General features: G+C 45.7%; 1 protein-coding gene across 4 annotated transcripts in view; it reads right to left on the reverse strand.

Annotated features, from left to right (window-relative positions):
• NID2 (nidogen 2) overlaps positions 1-21559 on the reverse strand; it is a 61250-nt gene that overhangs the window by 18131 nt on the left and 21560 nt on the right. For all 4 annotated transcript variants that reach the window (XM_047736017.1, XM_047736016.1, XM_047736019.1 and 1 more), the window contains exons 5-11: positions 15981-16130; positions 15313-15558; positions 13939-14139; positions 12411-12641; positions 3687-3830; positions 2846-2974; positions 1870-2013 (exon numbers count right to left, since the gene is read on the reverse strand). In XM_047736017.1, the coding sequence (XP_047591973.1) occupies positions 1870-2013; positions 2846-2974; positions 3687-3830; positions 12411-12641; positions 13939-14139; positions 15313-15558; positions 15981-16130 (1245 nt within the window). The remainder of the gene's footprint in view (positions 1-1869; positions 2014-2845; positions 2975-3686; positions 3831-12410; positions 12642-13938; positions 14140-15312; positions 15559-15980; positions 16131-21559) is intronic.

A 21559-nucleotide genomic window follows, 5' to 3' on the forward strand; every position in this document is an offset into this window, starting at 1 on the left:
TCCATGCAGTCTTATTTCTTAGAACCAGCAGTGTGTTAAATGAAACTGAATGGCAGGGGTGCATGAGTGGCTCAGTCGGTTAAGCACCTGCCTTTGGCTCAAGTCATGATCTCAGGGTCCTAGGGTCGAGCTGTGTGTTGGACTCCCTGCTTCTCCTTCTCCCTCTGCCCCTCTCTACCACTCATGCTCTCCCTCTATCTTAAATAAATACATCTACAAAAAAAAACAAAACAAACAAACAAAAAAAAAAACAATGACAAAATTCTACAAGAGTGGAAAAGATATTATTCCCACTGTGAGAAATAACAGAATAAGGAGGAGTTAGTGCCCCCTTATACCCTGGCCCACACACCTGTGGAGGCTGCCCACTGTCTGTAGACTCCTAGGACAGATGGAGCTCTTGGGCTGGTCAAGTGAGAGAAGCATCTGTGAATTCCAAATCTCCCTCAGTCTAACTGGAGAAACCCTTGAGCTCTAAAGCAGGGGGTGTTTTTGGTGGGGGGGCGGGGGGAAGGAAACCAAATGGGGCTGAACTGAGCCACGGCTTTGGGTCATTTCAGTATAAATTGTGTTTTTTAAGGAAAGCCTACAGCAGAGCTTCTGTACAACAGAAGTGGGAACATTAAAGAGCCAATTCAGATAATACCGAATGGCCCGTCACATCTGGGAGGGAGAGGACGGCTGTGCTGCCTGACATGTTTGTTCTGTCCGTAACATATGGCTTCCGTCTGCTGGTTCAGGCAGCCCCTCCACTGAAACTGAAGGGAAGAGGAATGGGAGGAGGATGAGAAGCAAACATCTGGTAAGTATGGGGGGTGAAGGAGGGAGGAGAGATGGTATTTAAGCTGCTGTAAAGCTCCCGGGAGTTACACAACTGTTCCAGCAAATCAGCTCAGGGTGCCCAGGTGTACAGTGGCCCGGCCAATGCAAGCATCGATTTGAAGAAAGGGGGAAAGTCTGTGCCCCAGGTTTATCAGCAGACCCTTTCCCCACCATTCTCTCGATCCCAGTGTCTCATTTTACCCTGATTTGGGGGTATTACTGACAGCATGAAATCGAGTTTCAATTCCATCACGTCACTAGATACATTCTGAAAACCTTTAACAGATTATGTAGCTTTGCTGAATAATCTCTATATTAAAGTACTACTAATCCCGGTTTCACGGACATTTATACCCAGAAAATTATACCTAATTTGTAAGAAAATTATACCTAGTTTAGTAACAACCTCATGCATCATTATTATTAGTTAACCAAATTAAATTTTAAGTTAGTCCTGCATTTCAGGTTAGTGATTTATATCAAGCCTTAACCATCTTAAATGTCTTTAGATTTCTGAAAAAAAAGTTGTGCTTAGATATGCATTCCTACTCTTTTATAATGGTAGAGTTCTTTCACTCTTTCCTCCTCCCCCCTTCCCACCAGGGAGAGAAGAGGGTGGGAAAAAATTAGAGGGAAGCATTGCATATATGTTTAGAGACTGCTTAAACTACCACTTCAGCCAGTGGAATAGCAACTAAAAGTCAGGTCTGACTGAAGTGCCAGATTAAGCCATTAACCAAAGACACTGAAGGATGGAGACTTCCAGACAGGTGAGTGGGTTTTCCCAAAGTTCCTGCAGCCTACACTAGCTCCCAGGAACATCTCCACCAAGGACAGCCATATATGCTCAACAATATAGTCCAAGGGAAATTACCCTTGGCTCTGCTTTTTGACTCAAAGGACAGCTTTTCTCTTGCCCTTCAGACAATACCAAGGCTGTGTGAGTTAAGGAAGGGACCTTTTTGAGAAGGGTTCCAGCGATGTGGGGATGTTGCATCCAAGGCGATTGTCCGGAGTCACTGAGGCTGACAACCCACAGGTACTCACCAGTACACTGGTGCCCGTTGCCTGTGTAACCAGGAAGGCAGGCGCAGCTGAACGTGCTGCCTCCATGGGAAATGCACCGGGCCTGGCCAGCGGGAGCACAGGAATGACTGCCATCCTCACAGGGGTTGGGAGGGGGGCTGATCACTGAAAAGAGAAGAAGGCAAGAACATCCAAGAGTTCAGCCCTGCGAATGAGTGAGACTTGACCCTCACAGTGTGATCCCCACACCAATAGCATCAGGACATTTGAGGGCTTACATCCCAAAGCCAATAAATCAGAATCTGACTTTGAATAAGACCCCTAGATAATTTGTAGGCTTCTTTAAGTTTGAGAAGCACTACTCTGAGTTTGTGGTTAAAACACTAGGTATGAGATCAGTCATTAAAATAGCCCTTGATTAAAGTTTATAACTCACCAGAGCTACACACACACAGTTTCTACCATCATGGCTACTTTTCTATCCCACTGGGTTAAAAAGTGTATTTTCTCTATCATCCTCTGGCTCTACCAATGGGATGAATCTGGAATCCTAGTTCTTTTGGATTTACTTTTAGGTCCAAAGATTTCTCTTTACCCTAGAAAAATTCGATTTATTACAGAGGGAGATCTATAGCTGGGCACATGGGACAAGCTTCTTTATAAATCCATTCCATTTAAATTTGAGAACTATTTTACTTCTATCTAGAATTGGTGGTATTAGAGGTTCAGAGTCTTGTTACATGATTGGGCCAAATACCAAGACAGATGGGAATCCCAACTCAGTGAACACCTTCTAGTAACTCAACACCAAAAGTATCTATTTAGGGAAAAACAACAACACAGGGCTGAACTGATTCATAGCTTTGGATTATTTCAAAGTAAACTATGTTCTAAACCCATATGGCAGAACTCCTGTAGGTCGGAGAAGAAACACTAAAGAATCAAAGAGCAAGGTTCAGCGCCATGTTGGCCAAAGAGATAGCATCCTAGCACTCACAGGTGCAAGTGTGCCCGTCATCTGCGAACTCATAACCACTCCGGCACTCACACCTGTAACTTCCCAGCAAGTTGATACACATGGAGTTGGGGCCACAGCGATGGAAGCCAGTTGCACACTCATTTACATCTAAGAAGAAATAAGGACAGAAAAGTACTGCTTAAATCAAAGGTTCCCCAAGAGGACAGGTCTGAAAACCCAATGTTTTCTCACTGCCATGAAGCGCCAACAAAACAAATAAATTAGTTTGTCTTGGGGGGGAGGGTAGTTAAAATGTAGTATTTCTAAGCATCAGATATGAATGCATGTTGTAGGTTATAATCTTTATTTGAAGTCATTCAAGTTAAGTCACAGGGAAAATAATTGAATATTCTGAGAAGTCTCTGAACAGTAAAAAATAAAACCCACTCAACATTTAAAAGAAAAACACACTAACAATTCTTCTTTCAGAAACGTAAAGGAATTTCTATGGCTTGTGGGGAAAAGGCCTTTCATGGGTGAAAGGAACATAAGGTCTGAAACCTAAAGATAACCAGAAAACATACGTTTTAGTAAATATAAGAAACACTTGCTACAGGGTTAAAATGACCAAACTTGAGAGCTCAAAATAGGCAGGAATTGCAATACGTGTCTCCTTTTCCCAGTCCCAACCCCAAATACCCACCTCCCAACTATCCTCTCAACTCTAACTAGAATATGCTTCAGTGTTGAAATAAGAGATTTAGGTTAACAGCTGCTAAACGTGTCTGATGCATCAGCAAAGACTCTTAAACAGACATGCCAGGCTTTGGTAACACAGAGCTGGAGGAGCCTGAGAATGGACAGAGCCCATAAAACTTACCCACACAGCTGCGTCCATCTCCCTGGTACCCAGAGGCACACTCACAGGTGTAGTCTACCCCTGCCCCTGGATGGCACTGAGCCCTCATGTCACATGTGTGTCTCCCATCGTAGCAAGGATTCACGTGGACGGGGTCTGAGTTCCCTGCATGGGTAGAGAGGAAATAGATCACACAAGCACAATGTGGTTGTTATAAAGAGAACGGCATGGTCGGGAGATCAAGGACTCCTCGGGATCGACCGCTTACTCCTCTCTTTGTGGGGGACCACCTGGAGACCTTGCTAAAATATTAATACCCCAAGCTGAGCTGGATTATTTAAGTTGCAGTATTAAATTCAAGAATGGCCTACCCTACAGACAACTAACCTTTTCTTGCTTACAGTAGGCTTGTGTCCGGGGAATAAAAACATCCCAATACACAGCATAATTTTTTTTGTAAAGCACTCTCACTCGATCACCTCGTGTGATTCTCAGGATGACTGTGAGGGGTGGTCATCCCCATGATCGGTAATTTTTGATGAGAAGTGCAAGACATCGGAAAAATTGCCCCAGCTCACAAAGCCAAGAAGTGGTACAGCAAGAGCTCATACCCCAAATTTCTGCCTCGACACTGGGCAGTCTCTCACTAAAATTCACTAATTCCTAAGTCAACATTTAATAACTGGGAAAATCTTGCTTTTTTAAGATCGGGAAGACTAAAGAGGAATGATTTTTGTGGTATTACTTATTAGGATTAACCTGGCTACAGACCTATCCATTCACTAGGTAGAGAAATGCTCAGTACTGAAACCTTCCCTAGAGAGTTTTGTTTCTGGATAGAACACAATAGTAATTCTTATTGTAAACTTATTTGCCAGGCACTGTTCTAAAACCTTTACATATACCATCCCTTTAAATCCTCTTGACTACACTGTGAGGCAGGTATTAATATCTTCATTTTTACTACAGCACAGAGAGGCCACGTAACCTGGCAAAGGTCACACAGTCAGCAGCAGCTGGAGCAGGGATAAAAAGCCAGACTCTCTGTGCTTGCCCCCACTTTGCTAAGCCACCACCAAAGGAACTTCATAAAGTTAGCTAAGCCAAGGGCACAGAGATGATGTGGGAAAGAACCCCAGACACAATGAATCCATTAACTCTGGGCACTTCCATTCACTCCTCTGATTCCTCAGGTGTAAAATAGAAATAAAGATAATACTTAAATCTGCTACAACTGAAGAAAATAAAGAAAACCTGACATAATATATGTAAAAGACAATCCTCCCTCTTCCCCCCCCCTCATGCCCCCCCCCCCACCACTGAGGCCTACCCAGTCCCCAGGGATGACGTTCCTTCTTCCTCCTCAGTGGGACCCCTGCTCGTCCTCACTTGGTTGCAGCTTTGTCTCAGTCCCTAGAATTAATTCTGATCTTAGATCTAAAAGATTTCAGGAGCTTTACCCAAACCTCCCAGGCTTCATGTCAAGCCATCCTGGCTACCAATGGGGCTTCGTCTGTGATAACTTGAGCTTCTGCCTTGGATTTCTGCCTGTGCCCCAGTCCCTATCTTGACAGCCAGCTCAGCACACCCCAAGTCCTGCCTTGCCCTCAGCTGTTCACATGGCACCACAGACCAGCATCTTGGCATCAGTAGACACGGTGACATTACCACCTACTTTAACTTCCTAGTACCACTTTCTCCTGGATTCCCTCTCATTTCTCTCTAGCTCACCCACATCTCTCACCCCTCTTACCTCAAGCAGTTGGGCCTTTTCCAAGTAACTACTAGTCTAGACCCAAGGGCTTGCTGCTATCACATGCCCCAGACTGGATTCCCCCCCACCCTGTCTTTCAGGAGGTCCAGCACCACTTGCCCCACTGCCCACATGGACTCTTCCAATATTCTGTGTTAGTCTGCTGTGAACTAGGATGCCTTGGCTGAGTCTCCAAAGGGACCTGCTTGCATTCTGGTAAATTCCTCCCGTTGCCTTAGAAAAAAACCCCACTGTGTGTTCTTGCAGGGGAATATTCTTATTCCCATATTGTGGCCTAAAAAGAAATAAAGGAGGGCCACCGGCTTATCCTTGGATTGCCTCGGTGATGCTGGCTGGAGTAGGTTACAGAATCTTTGCTAAGAAAAAAAGACCAACAAATGGCTCTGGCACTTTTTTATTTATTTATTTATTTATTTATTTATTTATTTATTAAAGATTTTATTTATTTGACAGAGAGAGAGAGATCACAAGTATGCAAAGAGGCAGGCAGAGAGAGGAGGAAGCAGGCTCACTGCTGAGCAGAGAGCCCGATGTGGGGCTCGATCCCAGGACCCTGAGATCATGACCTGAGCCGAAGGCAGAGGCTTAACCCACTGAGCCACCCAGGCGATTCTGGCACTTTTTAAACCTGACGAACTTCAGTAGGTCACCGTGAGCCTAGCTTCGCATAGCAAACAGATACCCTTGTGTGTTCCCCATTCTTCCCTCTGCGTCTCCTTGTGGAAAGGATGGAAGCACAAGGCTGGGGTTGCAAGGCAGTACAGACCAAGTCCCTGAGACAGTCCCCAGCACGGTTAGAGCTAAGAACAATAAGGTCGTGTCCTCACTGAAGGCCTGATGCAAGACAATACTGACTTCTCCATTTTAGGAGAAGATTCTGTATAAAATGCCTGGCCTACCCAGCCAAAGTAGGAAGGGAGCTCTGACATGTTTTTGTTTGTACACACTAATGCCTGACCTCCTTGCTCAGTACTTTCCAGCATCCGATTTGCAGAGCGGCACATTCGGGCAAAGATGAGTAAGTGTGCGGAGATGTCGAGAGCGGACCACCCGGCCGGGCATGCAAAACCTGCAGTGCAGAGGTGGACTTTCCAACCTGGACGGGATACCCTGGCCCACCTGAAACTGAGGCCAAAAGGGGTCCATAATTACAGGACACTGATTTAAAATATACGTCACAGACAGGATGGGCCACATAATTCACAGAGCCCGGTGCAGGACGAAGATTGGGGAGCCCCTTGGTCCAAAATTAAGAGTCTCAAGAGGACAGCAGCTGAACATTAAACCCTTCTGGGCACAGGCTCTGTTCATGGAATTTGGCTTCTAAAACCCTTGTTTTAGAAATACATTTCTGGGGCACCTGGGTGGCTCGGTGGGTTAAGTGGCTGCCTTCGGCTCAGCTCATGGTTCCAGGATCCTGGGATCGAGCCCAGCATCAGGCTCCCTGCTCAGTGGAGCCTACTTCTCCCTCTCCCTCTGCCTGCCACTCTGCCTGCTTGTGATCTCTATCAAATAAATAAATAAATAAAATCTTTAAAAATATATTAAAGCCACGTGGCTGTGCCTTCTCTACAGCGTGTTGGCTTTTTCCTCTTACAGCAAGGACAATGGCAACCTCCTTACGACGAGTTCGATTTCGCCCTCACCCTCTCTAACAGCTTGACTCCCTGCCAGGAGATCTGGAGCTAATTTACTCATTTAATCAAGAAGAAAAAGAATAGTTTTCCTTCAAGGAACAATCCGTTCCACTTCCCCACGTGGCCCTCGGCCCAGTCTCCTCAACTCGCCAGAAGGAGCCCTGAAGTGGGCGCAAGGGTGTCCCATTCTAGAAGCCCAGGAGAGACCGCCGACCCACAGCTGAAGTGCACACACTTGGTGAGGTGTGGGGGCCGCGGCTGGGGAGCAGGGGTGGGCACCAAGAAAGCTATCCTTTGCTAGTGTTAGGATCTGACTTGCATGGAAAGTAAAATCACATAAAGTTCTAAAGACAAATTAGCAGTTTGTACCTACCAGTTTGTTGGCATGCTTTCTGTTACTCCTATCTGGTCAGTCTCCAGGAAAAATACACCCAGAGATTTATCTTTTCCCTACATGATTCTAGAATCAGAGTGGGATTCCTTGGCCCGAGGAGGCTTCTTCACTAATCTTTGTTTTTACACACCAGATACCTCACACTCAGCGAAGGGCAGAAGGTTTTCCTCTGTTGTTTTTGTTCAAATCTTTTCTTGAGAAAGAGGCAATAATCTTTTCCCTTCTTCCAAGGTACTTTTCTTTAAAACCAACTGACATTTTCATGCTATTAATTCAATACCTTATAATCCTTGGGCGCCCAATGCCTGCACCCCCAAGCAAGTTTCCTAAAACCAAACCACCACCCAACCCGCACCAGCAAGCTCATATTCACATTTCAAGTCATCCTCGTGTCCTTGAAGAGTCCAGGCCTCTGGCCTTAATCTCGGTACCACATTGCTGAAGTGACTGTCACCCTGAGCAGGAGGATCCTTCTGGAGCCCTCCTCTCCCATGCTGAGTCCTAGAATCACCTCTTAGAGGCACCAATCCGGGCCTCAACTATATCAATATGGAGCCACATGTGGGAAACCCTCTCTTTTCTCCTCCTGTGCCCCCATATTCTAGGGAAAAGCTCTAGCCACTGGCTTTCAGAATTAAAACATCCCTTGTGAGCACCTGGATGGCTCAGTCAATTAAGCGTCTGCCTTCAGCTCAGGTCATGATCTCAGGGTCCTGGGATCGAGTCCCACCATCGGGCTCCCTACTCAGCTGAGAGTCCGCTTCTCCCTCTAACTCTCCCTCTGTTCATGCTCTCGCTCTCAAAAAATTAAATATGAATACATAAATAAATTAATAAATCCCCTTCATCTGATAATTTCCTCCCTGCTAGGGTTCTTGGACTTTGCAGGCTCATCTTCTAGCTCACCTAAACATTTTTTTTTTAATCTTCATTTTTAAAGACCAGTTTGAGGTTTACAGAAAAACTGAGCAGAAAGTAAAGGCTCCATACTCTCCCCTTCCTCCAATTTGCAGTTCATTAGCTCCTTGTATTAGTGTGGTACCTTTATAACTGATAAACCAATACGGATATATTTTTACATAAAGTCTCTAGTTTATGTTAGAGCTCACTCTTTGTGTTACGCAGTTGTATAGGTTCGGGCAGATATATAAAGACACGTGTCCACCATTCCAGCAGTATACAGAATAGCTTCACTGTCCTAAAAATCCCGTGCTCTCCCCCATTCACCCTACCTCCCTCCCCCTGAACTCCTGGCAACCACGGATCTTTTTATTCTCTGTAGTTTCACTTTTCCTAGAATGTTCCATACAGTTGACCCTTGAACAATGTGGAGATTAAGCGTGCTGACCCCGTGCGTAGCTGAAAATCTAAGTAACTCTTGACTCCCCCCAAACCAATAGTCCATTGTTGACCAAAAGCCTTCCCAATAATACATATTTTGTGCATTACATGCATATAGTCTTATAATCAAGTAAGCTAAAGAGATGTTAAGAAAATCATAAGAAAATACATTTTCAGTACTGTATTGGAAAAAAATTCACATAGGAGTAGCATGCCCAGTTCAGACGTGTTGTTCAAGGGTCACCTGTAGTTGGAACAACACTGAGGTAGCTTTTTCAGATTGGTATCTTTCACTTAGCAATATGTGTTTTGGGTTCCTCACGTCCTTAATGCTTCATAAGCCTAGAACATTTTTACCATCATATTTATTGAACTTCACAGGTATGGTTGATTCTAACTGAAGTTTGAGAAATACTGCTTTAGGTGTTTTTTTTTCTCCCTACAACTATTTTTTTTTTTCCCCAGTTAGGATAGAACTCACAAACCATATAATTCACACATCTAAAGTACAAAATTCGATGTTTTTTAGTATACCTACAGTGACACAACCATCACCCCCATCAATTTTAAAACATTTTAATCCCCCACAAAAGAAACTTGTACTCTTTGGCTATCCATTCCTTATCCTATTATTCCCCAGCCCGAAGCAACCACTAACCACTGTCTTTGTGCATTTGCCTCTTTTGGATATTTCCTTAAATAGAATCAAGCAGTATGTTGTCCTTGGTGACTAGTTACCTTCTCTCTGGAAATTTTCAAAATTCACTCCTATCAGTATTTCATTCTTTTTTATGTGTTGATAATATTCCGCTGTATGGTTATAGGACATTTTAAAAATCCATTCACTGGGGCGCCTGGGTGGCTCAGTGGGTTAAGCCACTGCCTCCGGCTCAGGTCATGATCCCGAAGATCTGGGATTGAGTCCCATATCGGGCTTCCCCTGCTCTGCGTGGAGCCTGCTTCTCCCTCCCTCTGCCTCACCCCCTGCTTGTACTCTCTCTGTGTCAAATAAATAAAATCTTTAAAAAAATCCATTTATCAATTGATGGACATTTGGGTTGTTTCTACCTTTTGGCCATTCTGAATAATGCTGCCATGAACATTTGTGTTACGTTTTTGTGGGGACATAAACTTTGATTTCTCTTGGTTATATAGCTTGGAGTAGAACTGCTCAAGGGGTAACTCTGAGTTTAACTTTGAGAAACTGCCGGACTGTTTTCCACAGAAGGCATACCATTTTGTAGTCCCGCCAATAGTATATGAGGATTTTATTTTTTCCACATCTTCTCCAATACTTGTTATTATCTGCTTTTTTTTAAAGACTTTATTTATTTGACAGAGAGAGATCACAAGTAGACAGAGAGGCAGGCAGAGAGAGGGAGGGAAGCAGGCTCCCCGCTGAGCAGAGAACCCGACGCGGGACTCGATCCCAGGACCCCGAGATCATGACCCGAGCTGAAGGCAGCAGCTTAACACACTGAGCCACCCAGGCACCCTATTATCTGTTTTTTATTATAGCTGTCCACATTCATGTAAAGTAGCATCATTTTGGTTTTGACAGTGTTTGCATTTTCCTGATGACTAATGATACCGAGCATCTTTTCACGTGCTTTGGGTGTTTGTGTATCTGCTGACAAATGTTTTATCCAAATTTTTTCTTGTTGTGTTTTAAGACATCTTCATATATTCTAGATACAAGTCTCTTATTAAATAAAGGATTTTCAGGGGTGCCTGGGTGGCTCAGTTGGTTAAGTGTCTGCCTTTGGCTCAGGTGATGATCCTGGGGTCCTGGGATCAGGTCCTGCGTCAGGCTCCCTGCTCAGCAGGGAGCCTGCTTCTCACTCTTCCTCTGCAGTTATTCCCCCCTGCTTGTGCTCACTCTCTCAAATAAAATCTTTACCAAAAGAAATAGGATTTTCAAATATTTTTATCCCATTCTGTGGGTTGTATGTTCACTTTGTTGATAATACCCTCCAAATCACAAGTTTTTAACTTTGGTGACACCCAATGTTTTCCTTCATTGCTTATCCTTTTAGTATCCTCTCTAAAGAGGCCATTGCCAAATATAGAATCACAAAAATTCATCCCTATATTTTTTTCTAAAATTTTAGCTAAATTACATTAACATCTTTGACCCATTTTTGGTTACTTTTTGTATATCGTATGAGATAGGGGCCCATCATCATTCTTTAGTTTATCCAGCTATTCCAGAACCAGGTGTTAAAAACAAAAACAAAAATAAAAAACCTAGTCTCCTCACTGAACTGTTTTGGCAACTTTGTCAAAAACCAACAGATGGTAAATGTGTTTATTTATGGATTCTCAATTCTATGCCATTGATCTGTAGATCCATTCTTATGCTAGGACTGCATGGCCTTCATTACTCTAAGGTTTGAAATTAGGAAGTGGAATTCCTCCAAATTTGTTCTTTTTCAGTATTGTTTTGGCTATTCTGGGTTCCTTAAATTTTAGGATCAGTTTCTCAGTTTTTGCCAAAAAGCCAGCTAATAGGATTGTGCTGAATCTATAGATCAATTTAGGAAGCCTTGCCATGTTAATACTAAGTCTTCTGATTCATAAACATGGAATTCGGTCTTCTTATTTTCTTTTTATTTAGGCCTTAGTTTTTTTTTCCAAAAAAAAAAAAAATGCTTTATAGGTTTTAATGGATAAGTACCATACTTAGAATTTTTTTTTTTATTCCTAAACACTTTTGGGACCAGAATCATTTAAAATTTCCTGTTCAGTTTGCTCATCGTTACTATATAGAAATACAAGAGCAATATACAAAACTCATAGCCTGCAACCTTGCTGACCTTACTAGTTCTAACAGTTTAATGAATTAGATTTGCTACATATAAGATTACATCACAGGGGAACAGAGATAATTTTACCTCTTCCTCTCCAGTCTGGATGCCTTTTATTGTCTTGCCTAATTTCCCTGGGCTAAAACTTCCAATCCAGTGCTGAGCAGAAGTGGCAAGAGGACATGTCCTTGTCTTATTCCTGATCTTAGAGGAAAAGCATCCACTCTCTCCTCCTCGAGCACGATGTTAACTTGGGTTTTTCTTACATGCGGTTCGTTTTGTTTTTCCAGGCACTGGCTCTCTCTATCTCTCTCTCTCTCTTTTGGCTCTGTCTTACCTTGACTTGGTGAAATCTGTCTCCTCTAAGTTCTAGCTAAAATGTCACTTTCCAGTGACCTCTTCCCTAAACCTCCAGACTAGGCTCCTAGTAACTTGTTCTCATGACAATTGTAACAAATACTCGTCAGCATCATTTTCCCTCCTGACTTGGCCTCACCCTGTTCATAGGTGTCTCCCCAACACAGACCGGCACATATATGGTGTTTGACTACAGACCAGCTTCACATGTTGTACTCTAATTCACTTGGCAGGGACACTGTTCTAAAAGTTCCATTTCTACCTCTGTCTCCACCTCCACGACGAGACCCCTACTTTATTCATCCTTACCCTCTGCACCTAACAGAGCTTGGAACTCAGTAACCCTTTGCAACCTCTGTGAATCATTCTGAGGTGACTCAAAAACAAAGAAATGTTAGATTCCATTTTTGCCCAGAACAACAGAAGGAAACATACCTTCAACTGGGCCAATCTGATTGGTCACGGCAAATCTAAGCACCTTTTCTTCATCTGTGTACAAGGTAAAGACCCGGTCCACGTTCAGCTGCTGGGTGGTGGGGACGGCCAGGTGTCTGGGGGCATGTCTGCAGGCCTCATAAGTGATGTTCTGGTAGATGCGGTAGGACCGTGTCTGGTTGATGGCACCAGAGGTGAGCGAGTAGTCTCTGGAACTTGTGGAGGTCACAGCTGCAAAAGATATTAGTCAGCCCAACTGGTAAATGTTTAGAATATTAGAGAGTTTCATGTGAGGTAGATTTTTTTTCCTGTAGAGTTTTTCATCTAATGCCTAGAGCATGCTCCTTTGGGAAATTCCTGAGTTTATATGGAAAACCTGCGAGGCAATTCCGGGAATCTGAGCAGATGCAAAGCCAAAGTGTTGTCATTGCTGTCATTATTAGCAAGGAATTAATTCTGCTACTACACACCAGCCACGCCAAGCGCTCTAAAGCATGGTCTTGTTCATGCCTCATACCAGCGAGGTGGGCTCTGTGACCATGTAGAGGGAGCCTTACAGAGGTCGGGAAGTAGCCTAAGACATGAGGCTAATGTGTGATAGAGCTGGACCAGGAACACGAGTCAGCCTGTCCATACTTCACGTTTTCAATCGGTCCACTCTCTAGATGACACAGGCGTGACCGTTCCCAACACTCTGCACTTAAGTCCGAAGGGTTCTGGGCAAAGGAATGGGTCGTTTCTCTCAGTCTGTGTGGAGTCGGAAGCCCGGGCCAGTGCTCCGGCCGTCAGCTGTTCTGTTCACTGTCCGGGTCTCCACTATCCCATTCTCCTCCCTTCATCTCATGCCCAGCTCCCAACTCTCACATCACAGGAGGAAAGGCACGGCTCAAAGCAGACTGTTCTGCTGCAGGACAGCAACCAGGCTAAGCCAGCATCTCGCATCCAGAGCTGGTTTTCTAGAACTCATCAGGACTGACATGTATCAACCACAGAAGGCAAGGAGAAGAGGTACTCTTGTGCTCATTCAGAAGAAGAGAAAATGGGCTCTTTGATGGTCAGTGACCTTATCCCTGCTTATTTTCAACTACAGATCCGTGATATGAATGTCTATCCTCTGACTCCGAATCTAGCATTTGTTTACAACACTGTGAGGCATCTCATCTTCAAACAGGCTGAAACAAGGGTACAGAAGGAGTAAAAATTCCAAAAATCCCTATTTTCCTGTGGCCCGGATGGTTAAAAACTGCATGTACTTAGACAAGCCCCACCCCCAGAGGTAAGGTCGCTGTTGCTGACCTTATCACCGGCATTACCTTAGTCCCGGGATGGATGCTGGTATTCATCTGGGTAGCCAACACTTCTCACTTACACTGTGTATTTGATAAGAGTAATTAGAAGGACATGGGCCTCCTTTTATGTACCACACGCTGTTCTAAGGACATTCCATGTAATAACTCATCATCCTTACAACTATCCTGTACCTTACCTACGATCCCCACGTTATACGGTCACAACTGGCGATACATACCCGAGTCCGAGTAGTGGTAAATCTCCTTGTAGGGAGCTATATGGACAGTGAAATTCACTGGGATGTAAGGCACCTGGCCTTGAATGTCGGTCTTAATGCTCAGATAGTTCTCCGGGTCAAGTCCCTCGGCAGTCTGAGTGATTCGAACCCTCTCTTCTCCTGGGTAGAAAGTAACTTCCATCTCATGTATAAAGGAAGCACCTGGGGAGGAAGACAGACTTCAGCACAGAGCCAGGATGAGCTGTAGCCTCTTCCAGCAATAACTAACCATGCACACTTCTGAATTTCTACTGCTGTCGGAGATGGCGCCTAAGAAGAGCATCTGATTTCAAGACCAGGTACGATCAGCTGCTGATTCCAACAGTTCCCCAAATTTTCTATTTAACAGTGATTTCATCCTGCCTCGTTTCACACCGCTTCTCCTTCTAACAGCTTGTTTTCTGTGAGAAGCTACTAGGAACATCTTGACCTTTCTCTTTGTAAGGCTGTCACAGTTGAAAAACAAACAAGCACAAAGAACTTAGGACCCCCAGTTAAATTTTGATGTCAGATAAATGATGAATATATTTTAGTATATGACGTCTCATACAATATTTGGCACATACTTTTACTAAGCTACTCAGATGATGATTGTTTTACTCAAAACTCAAGGAAAATCAAGATCCTCCAAACAGCTCTGGACTCTGTAGCTGGAGGTGGGAGAAGAACTTTTCTCTCAGTACATTCTCAGCAATGAAGACACATCCAGGAGGAAATAAGCCTTTTCAGGTAGGAAGGAAGGAGCCCCAAAGTATCCTTTACGCCCTTGCTATCAAAAGGGTGGTCCTTAGGCCCGCATGAGCATCTCTGGGGAGCTTGCTAGGAAAACAGAAGCACCCACCCCCCACCCCGGGGCCCACAGAGCCAGAATTCCATCTTTTCACAAGGGCTGCAGGCCATCTGTGTGCAGGTTAGAGTCTGAGAAGCACTGGTCTGTACCATTATTGGTCAGAGTGGTGGAGGTGAGAGGAGGAAGGACGTTTACTCACGAAGGAAACCCCTCTCCAGATGCCCTCTAATCACCACTTGTGCATGAGTCGCTTGACAGATCTGAGCCTAACAACTCAAGCAAACACAGCCTGACAAACAAGCTACAACCAATTCAGGTGAGAGGACCTACATGTTCCAAAGAAAATCATCGTGGAAGAACGTGTGGAAGAAATCAGTCTTTCAAAAACACTCCTGTGAGACCAAACCGTTCCCAACTATCTCCTCATAGAAAACAAGACACCTGAGGTTCTGGAACGCAAAACAAACCAATCCTCACTCACGGAATAAAGACCAGAGCATGATGGCAGGTGACCAGCAGCCCCAACAAAGGCCTCTCCTACTCACCTGTGAAGCTGAAGCCGTTCTCCCAGCCTGGTCTTTGTAAAGCGAAGAGCCAGCCAAATAGGCCTCCGATCGGTATGAGCGGGAGAAGGGCTTGGGCGGCGGGCTGAGGGATGTGGCTGATGGCCGTGTAGGCTCTGCCGTCATTACCCACGATGTAAGCGTGCAGGTCCACGTCCGTGAAGTGCACAGGCGTGTGGCCCACGAGGAGTTGGCCACTCACTTTCCCGTTGACTCGATGAGGTGCCCCTGAAAGAGAGCAAATCCCGTCAACTTGGACCATCGTTGTCCAGGTTGGTGATGGGTGCACAGAAAATTATTCCTCTCCCAATTCCCAAACTCAGTCTTTGGCCATTCTCATGATCTCGTAACTGACCAAAAACAGACTTGTTTTCAATTTCTTTTCTCCCATCCTCCCCTTCTCCCGTCCACTTGGACTCTAATGAGCTGGCAAAAAGGAGGAAAGAATTCTGCCTAATCCTCAAGTCGGGAAAGGAGCCCAAATGGGTTCATTTCTCAAACTTCTCCAGCACCTGCGAGTTGCCAGGACTTTGATTCATGCAGCGGAAATGCAGGGTCCAGATGCAGAGCTCACAGTGGCGGTCGTAAACAAGTGAGCAGCAAAACATACACAGCGCGGCTCCCAGCCCGGCCAAGGGCTCACCCCTTACCTTCTGGGAGACAGTGCTTCCCATTTCCGTAAAACCTGGACTGGCAGTGGCAGCAAAAGCCGGTGGCGTAGTCGGTGCAGAAGGCGTGCCGGGAGCACTGTCCATGGTGGTGTTCACAGGTTTCTTTGTTGGCAGCATTATACGTGAAGACTGGAAAGCAGAAACCAACTTGTGTTAAAAGGATTGATTCCAGCATCATTGCTGTCAAGCTTCATTACAGGCAGCACATCTGCTCTGTAAAATCAGCTTAAATGGTAACAAACAGACGGGTTTTTGATGTTTAAGAGTTACGAACAACATCCAGCCCAGGGGAATTAACTTGCTTGGTCTTCTGGCAAGGAAGATGGCTGACGGCTCCCGTCTGCTCTCAGTTCAGGGCTGGGGAAGTGGGAGGAGGCTCACCCCTCTGGTGTGAGTGCAGGAACAGAAAAACCAACCAGGAAGCACGTGTTAGGCCAGACTGCCCAAAACTGCCGTCCTGTGGGTATACAGTGGTCAAATAGCAACAATTATATGTGGATTGACCTGAGAGTAATGACCCTGACAATAACGACCCCAAGAGGAAGACCAGAGAGAGAAATCATGAATGCGGTCTCAGGTCCAAGCACTGTCTTCTTCCGGGGGAACCCTGAACCTAGAGAGAACAGCTTGTAGCTTGTCTCACTGTGCAGGGAAGTAGGCTTTCTTTCTGAGAAGGGTCTTCAAGAGCACATACAAAGAAAGTCTATGGGGAGGGAAAAGGGGGAAGGGAAGAGGGGGATCCAGCTGGTGAATGCCCAATGCCTGTGTAGAGTTTCCGGTGGCCAGTATGTCACAAGCAGATTGCTGCCCAGTATGAGAGTGTGGGCCACAATCACAGCTCTTCTAGGGGACCCGAGTGGACCAGTAGTGACTCCTTCCATCTTCCACTTATTCTTCCCATTTAAAAAAAAAAAAAAAAAAAGAGGGCCATCTGTACTACCAAGAAACAAAGAAATTGGAGCAGATGCCATTGTCCATAAAGGAAATGGCTAACGGAGTGGGGTGTGGCTGGGGGTGCTAATGGAGAAGAGAGGGCTTTCTCTGGACACCAGGGATGATGCTAGTCCCGAGCATGGCCAGCGGGAAGCAAAGCAGCGGGGCACACCTGGCCTGAACCTCCGCTGGGGGAAGGAGTTGGGGGGCAGACTCTAGGCGCACAGGGGCAAGAAGGGACAGCGCAGAAGCCTAGAGCTGGACCCCGCTGTCACTGTGAGGGGCCAGCTCCTGAGGAAGACAGATACCCTGCTCCTGGGGAAACCCAGCTGGCAGCTGTGTTCCAGGTCTAGGTCTGAGGAGGAAACCTCCCTTCCAAGGAAGGAAAGATGTAGCACCACGTAACACCAGAACCAGAGACCTATCAACCAATGAAAACAGAACAGTTACCATTTAAATAGTGCTTCCTCTATGCCAGATACTGCTCTATGAAATTCACTCAGGCTTTCAATTTGCATGCGAGCAGGGGCCATTTTTATTCCCTTTCTGCAGATGAACAAGCTGAAGCACAGATGAAAGGGACTTTTCTGAAGTCACCCAGGCAGTAGGTAGCAGAGTTGGAACTTGAACTCAGGAGGTCTGGCTCCAGATTCCTAATGGCCGTACTGCAGTGGAACCCAAGTACCTAGCCCCATGGAGCAAGGTTAAGGACCTGATCAGGTGTTTGAGGTTATCAGCATAGGGTTTGGCAAGTCTGACGTGAGGCATACTTTATAAATCAAGCCTAATGGTAGGAGGGAGCAGAGATGATCCTGATGGGGCTTACAGCACGCTGGGTGGGGGTGGGGAGAGAGGCACAGGAGGAGCATTAACTTTTAGACAGTACTTGTCTGCTGCTTACAGATTCCTGAGAATTCCTGTAAGAAAGCAGCAGACTGAGGGGTTGCAAGACAGGTAATACAGTCTCAAGCAGAACATCCGGAAGCACTGGGAGAATGAAATCAGGGACTCAAGCCCTGGTATATAGCGCCTTGATAACACAGCTGAAAAACTCCAGTTTGATGAAAATAGAAATTTAGGCATAACCCTGAACATTTTTTTTTAAATAGGAAAGGGATATAGAACTCACATTCCCCTTTCACCGCTCCCCCTCCAAAAAACCCCAGAATGGTGAATATAGACTCTCTTGTGAAGGAAATTCTATCACTGTCTACCATTGGTTTAAGAAGTCCAGAAGGACCCAGTTTGAGTAAAAGAAAACCAATGGCGGGGGTGGGGGGAGGGAAAAAAAAAAAGGAAAAGAAAAGGAAAAAGAAACCAATGTATCTTGTCAGTCTCCTGTTTCTCTAGCTCCGAAGATAACTGCTAAGTGTAAAGAAGCGTGTGTGGACAAACTCGCATGCGGGCAGGTGCTCAGGCAGGACTCCCCTCCAGAACAGGTGGGGAGAGCCGTGGCTGTGGGTGGAGGAGAACTGCAGGGGCCCCCAACCCTTAGAACTCAACCTTGGCCGTGACTCAGGTGGTTCTGTGAAACCGTAGGAAGTCACAGTCTTTCTGTTTGCTCCTCTTTAAAATCAGGGGGACATCCTCTCACACCTCCGTTGCCAGAAATCACATTTTTTCTGAACACACTTCTAAGTACTAAGGAAAAGACGCAATCTAATACAGGTCTAAAGGGTAGTCATTTTCAGTTTAAGTCAAGTAAAAAGAAAACCAAACTCTAAATACTGTTCTCCAGAATTAAAGAAATGGTGGATTTATGGTATATTCCCTCTATTTGTTATTTGGGGAAGACTTCTCCTTGCCCTCAGTCCCCATTGCAAGAGTGGGTCAATCGAACAGGGAGAGATGGGATGCAGGAAGACCACGGATAGGGCGGGTTAGGTTAATTTACCTAAAAGTCTCAGGCATGGCTTTCCTATGGGCAAAAGGAGAGGAGCTCCACAATGCAGCCAGCAACTTACAAAGGCGACTGGGCAAAAGTTTGAGCTGGTTGCCATACGGACTGCATTTTTCTCACAACAAAAAATAGTGGTTAGGCTCCCATGAAAGGCCATTAGGAAACTGAAACTCTAATTATGACAGGTTACTGGTTACTGGGAAGCTGGCTCAGGGACATTCATAAGCAACTCTGTGGGATACTGCATTCTCAGGGTGGAGCTTATTGAGTTAAAAATAGAAGTTCAGCCTTCCAGCCTCATGACAGCCCATAGGGAAAGAAGATGGGTTTGCTCCTAACAGGGGGACACGGGCTCCCTTTACAATCCCTTTCTCGTGCCTGCCTTCACAGACACACGCACTTAAAACTTAACAACATCGGCTTGTTGGGAAAGAGGTAAATGCCTATTGCTCTTTTCTTTCATTTATTAATTCAGCAAATAATGGGAGCACCCACTATGGGTCTGGCTCTGACCTAGGAATTAGGGATGGAGCAGACAAACATTGTGTCCCAAAGCTCACATTCTCCTAGGCAGCAGTGAACAAACAGGTAAATTATTTAGTACAGAGGTTGTCATTAAGAGCTGTGCAGAATCTTAAATCAGGGAAGGTCAAGAGGGCTGACGGGGGAGGGGACTTTGCTCTTTAAAGCAGCGGGATCAGGAAAGACCTTGGGAGAAGGTGACCTCCGGACATTGGCCTGGAGGCAGGGACAAGCAGGACCCAAGGCACATGGGAAGAGGAGCAGGGGCAGTGAGAGAAGCCCGGGGAAGTTCTGGCCAGTTGGCAGAGGGCCCTGTAGGTTACGGGAAGGAGCGGGGCTTCCGTCTGAGCAAGAAGGGGAGTCACTGGGACATCTGGAGCAGAGGAGTGAGGACTTCGGACTTAACGATACTTCGAGAATGAGCCAGTAAGCGTGTGCCCTGGCAGATGGAAACGCTGTTAGAAAAAAGAAGGGCCCAGAATATGGAATATTTTGAAGGAGCAGGCAGTGTTTGCTGATGGGTTGGATGGAGACAATTAAGGGAGCAGGAAGGGGGAGAAGGTGATAGCAAGGGAGAAAGAGCTGTGAGAGAGGAGACAGAGCAGAGAGAGGGAAGTCCATGTGATGTTCACATCTTGGCAAGCTGCCGTCTCCTGAGACAGGGACACCGTGGCGGAGCAGGTCTGGGAGCAATCCGTCCCAGCAAAGCTTGGAAGCATCTGGGAAGCTCTGCCCCCCTCTGACAGGACCTACAGCCTTAGCAGGGCCCCATCCAACCACACAGAAGTGGAGCTGCATTTCTCTGTGGATTGGGGAGGAGGGACCAGTGCATCCGAATCACCTGGGGTGCTCATTAAAAATGCCAGTTCCCAAGGCACACCTTAGTGCTACTGCTTCACACTCCAGCAGTGGAGCCCGGGCATCCGCTCCTGAGCCACTCCCCTGGGGGTTCTTATGCCCACTGATGATGATATTCAGGACGTTGGTAACTCTTCCACTTCTGAGCTAGAGATGTTCATTAACGTAGTTCATGAATTTCATCTGACAGCAGCTCCTGGAATGTTGGGATTTCAGGGAACGCTTGCACATTCATTCCTGGCCAGCTGAGCAACAGGACTCAGGGCTTATTTCCACTTGGGCCCAGGTCCACAGGCATGCAACGTGCAGATCCTTTAGTGGAGGAAGCCCAGAAGCCAGGTCCCTCCCCGGAGAAGAGGCAAAACTGGACCTACAAATAGGATCCCATATGCAGCTATTAATCCCAGACAAGGAAAGCCAGACCTCTGGCCAACAGGCCTTCTCAGATTTCTATGGGAAATGCAGATAGATCCAAAGCTGCTCGCCTTGAAGGTAGAGAATCCATGTCTGAAATCCCAGCTGGATGAGATGTGCGATAAGCGTATCCCTAAACCAAGTGGCAATTCAGTGATCATTTGTATGCTTCTTCAAAGCAGAGTTTTGGATGTGTTTTCACACACTTCTTCCTATTCTGGTAAAGAGGTATTATCTCCATTTTACAAATGAGAAAACTAAGGCCCATGGAGATGAGATGGTCTTCCGGCTCTAAATCCCAGGATCTTTCCATTACTCAGGGCAGTACTCGGGTGTGGCCTTTGGAATCTGCAAGAGACCTGATTCTGGTTCAGAAGGTAAAAGAGGGGTGTGGAAATTGGCATTTTAAACAAGGGCCCCAGATGAATCAGATGCAAGGGGACTAGAGTCCACACTGAGAAATCACCTTTCTCCCATGGTCTCCTGTCTCCTGAATTTCCCCCACAAGCTTTCAGACCCTTCTGGGACCCAGTTTCTGCCTGATAGCACCTCTCACAGAGACTGAGACAGTGGAGACCAGTCTGCTGGCTTCTCAGGGCACAGCACGAGGGTGGAGGCCTGCCAGGTTTGAAGCACTCAGTTTGCAAAGGCTTTGTGAAGTGTGGTTACATAGTAGGTAAAGCAATCTTCACATGAGGACTTTTAAATTTCATTTCTTTTTCCATTTAATGCTTTTTTACTCTTCTCATAGCCTTAATAGAAAGAAAAAAATGGGGTGGGGATACATAAGAGAAAAGAAGCAAAGGCATGGCCAAAGTACTTGGGATTTGTCCTAATTGGAAGTTACTCATGAAAGCGAAAAACTCTACCCTAAATTTGATGTGTCCTTCAGTCTTCATTTTGCTGGCAATATTTAAGTGCCTGTCTTCAG

The sequence above is a fragment of the Lutra lutra genome, chromosome 7 (assembly GCF_902655055.1).
Source record: "Lutra lutra chromosome 7, mLutLut1.2, whole genome shotgun sequence".
Lineage (NCBI taxonomy): Eukaryota > Metazoa > Chordata > Mammalia > Carnivora > Mustelidae > Lutra > Lutra lutra.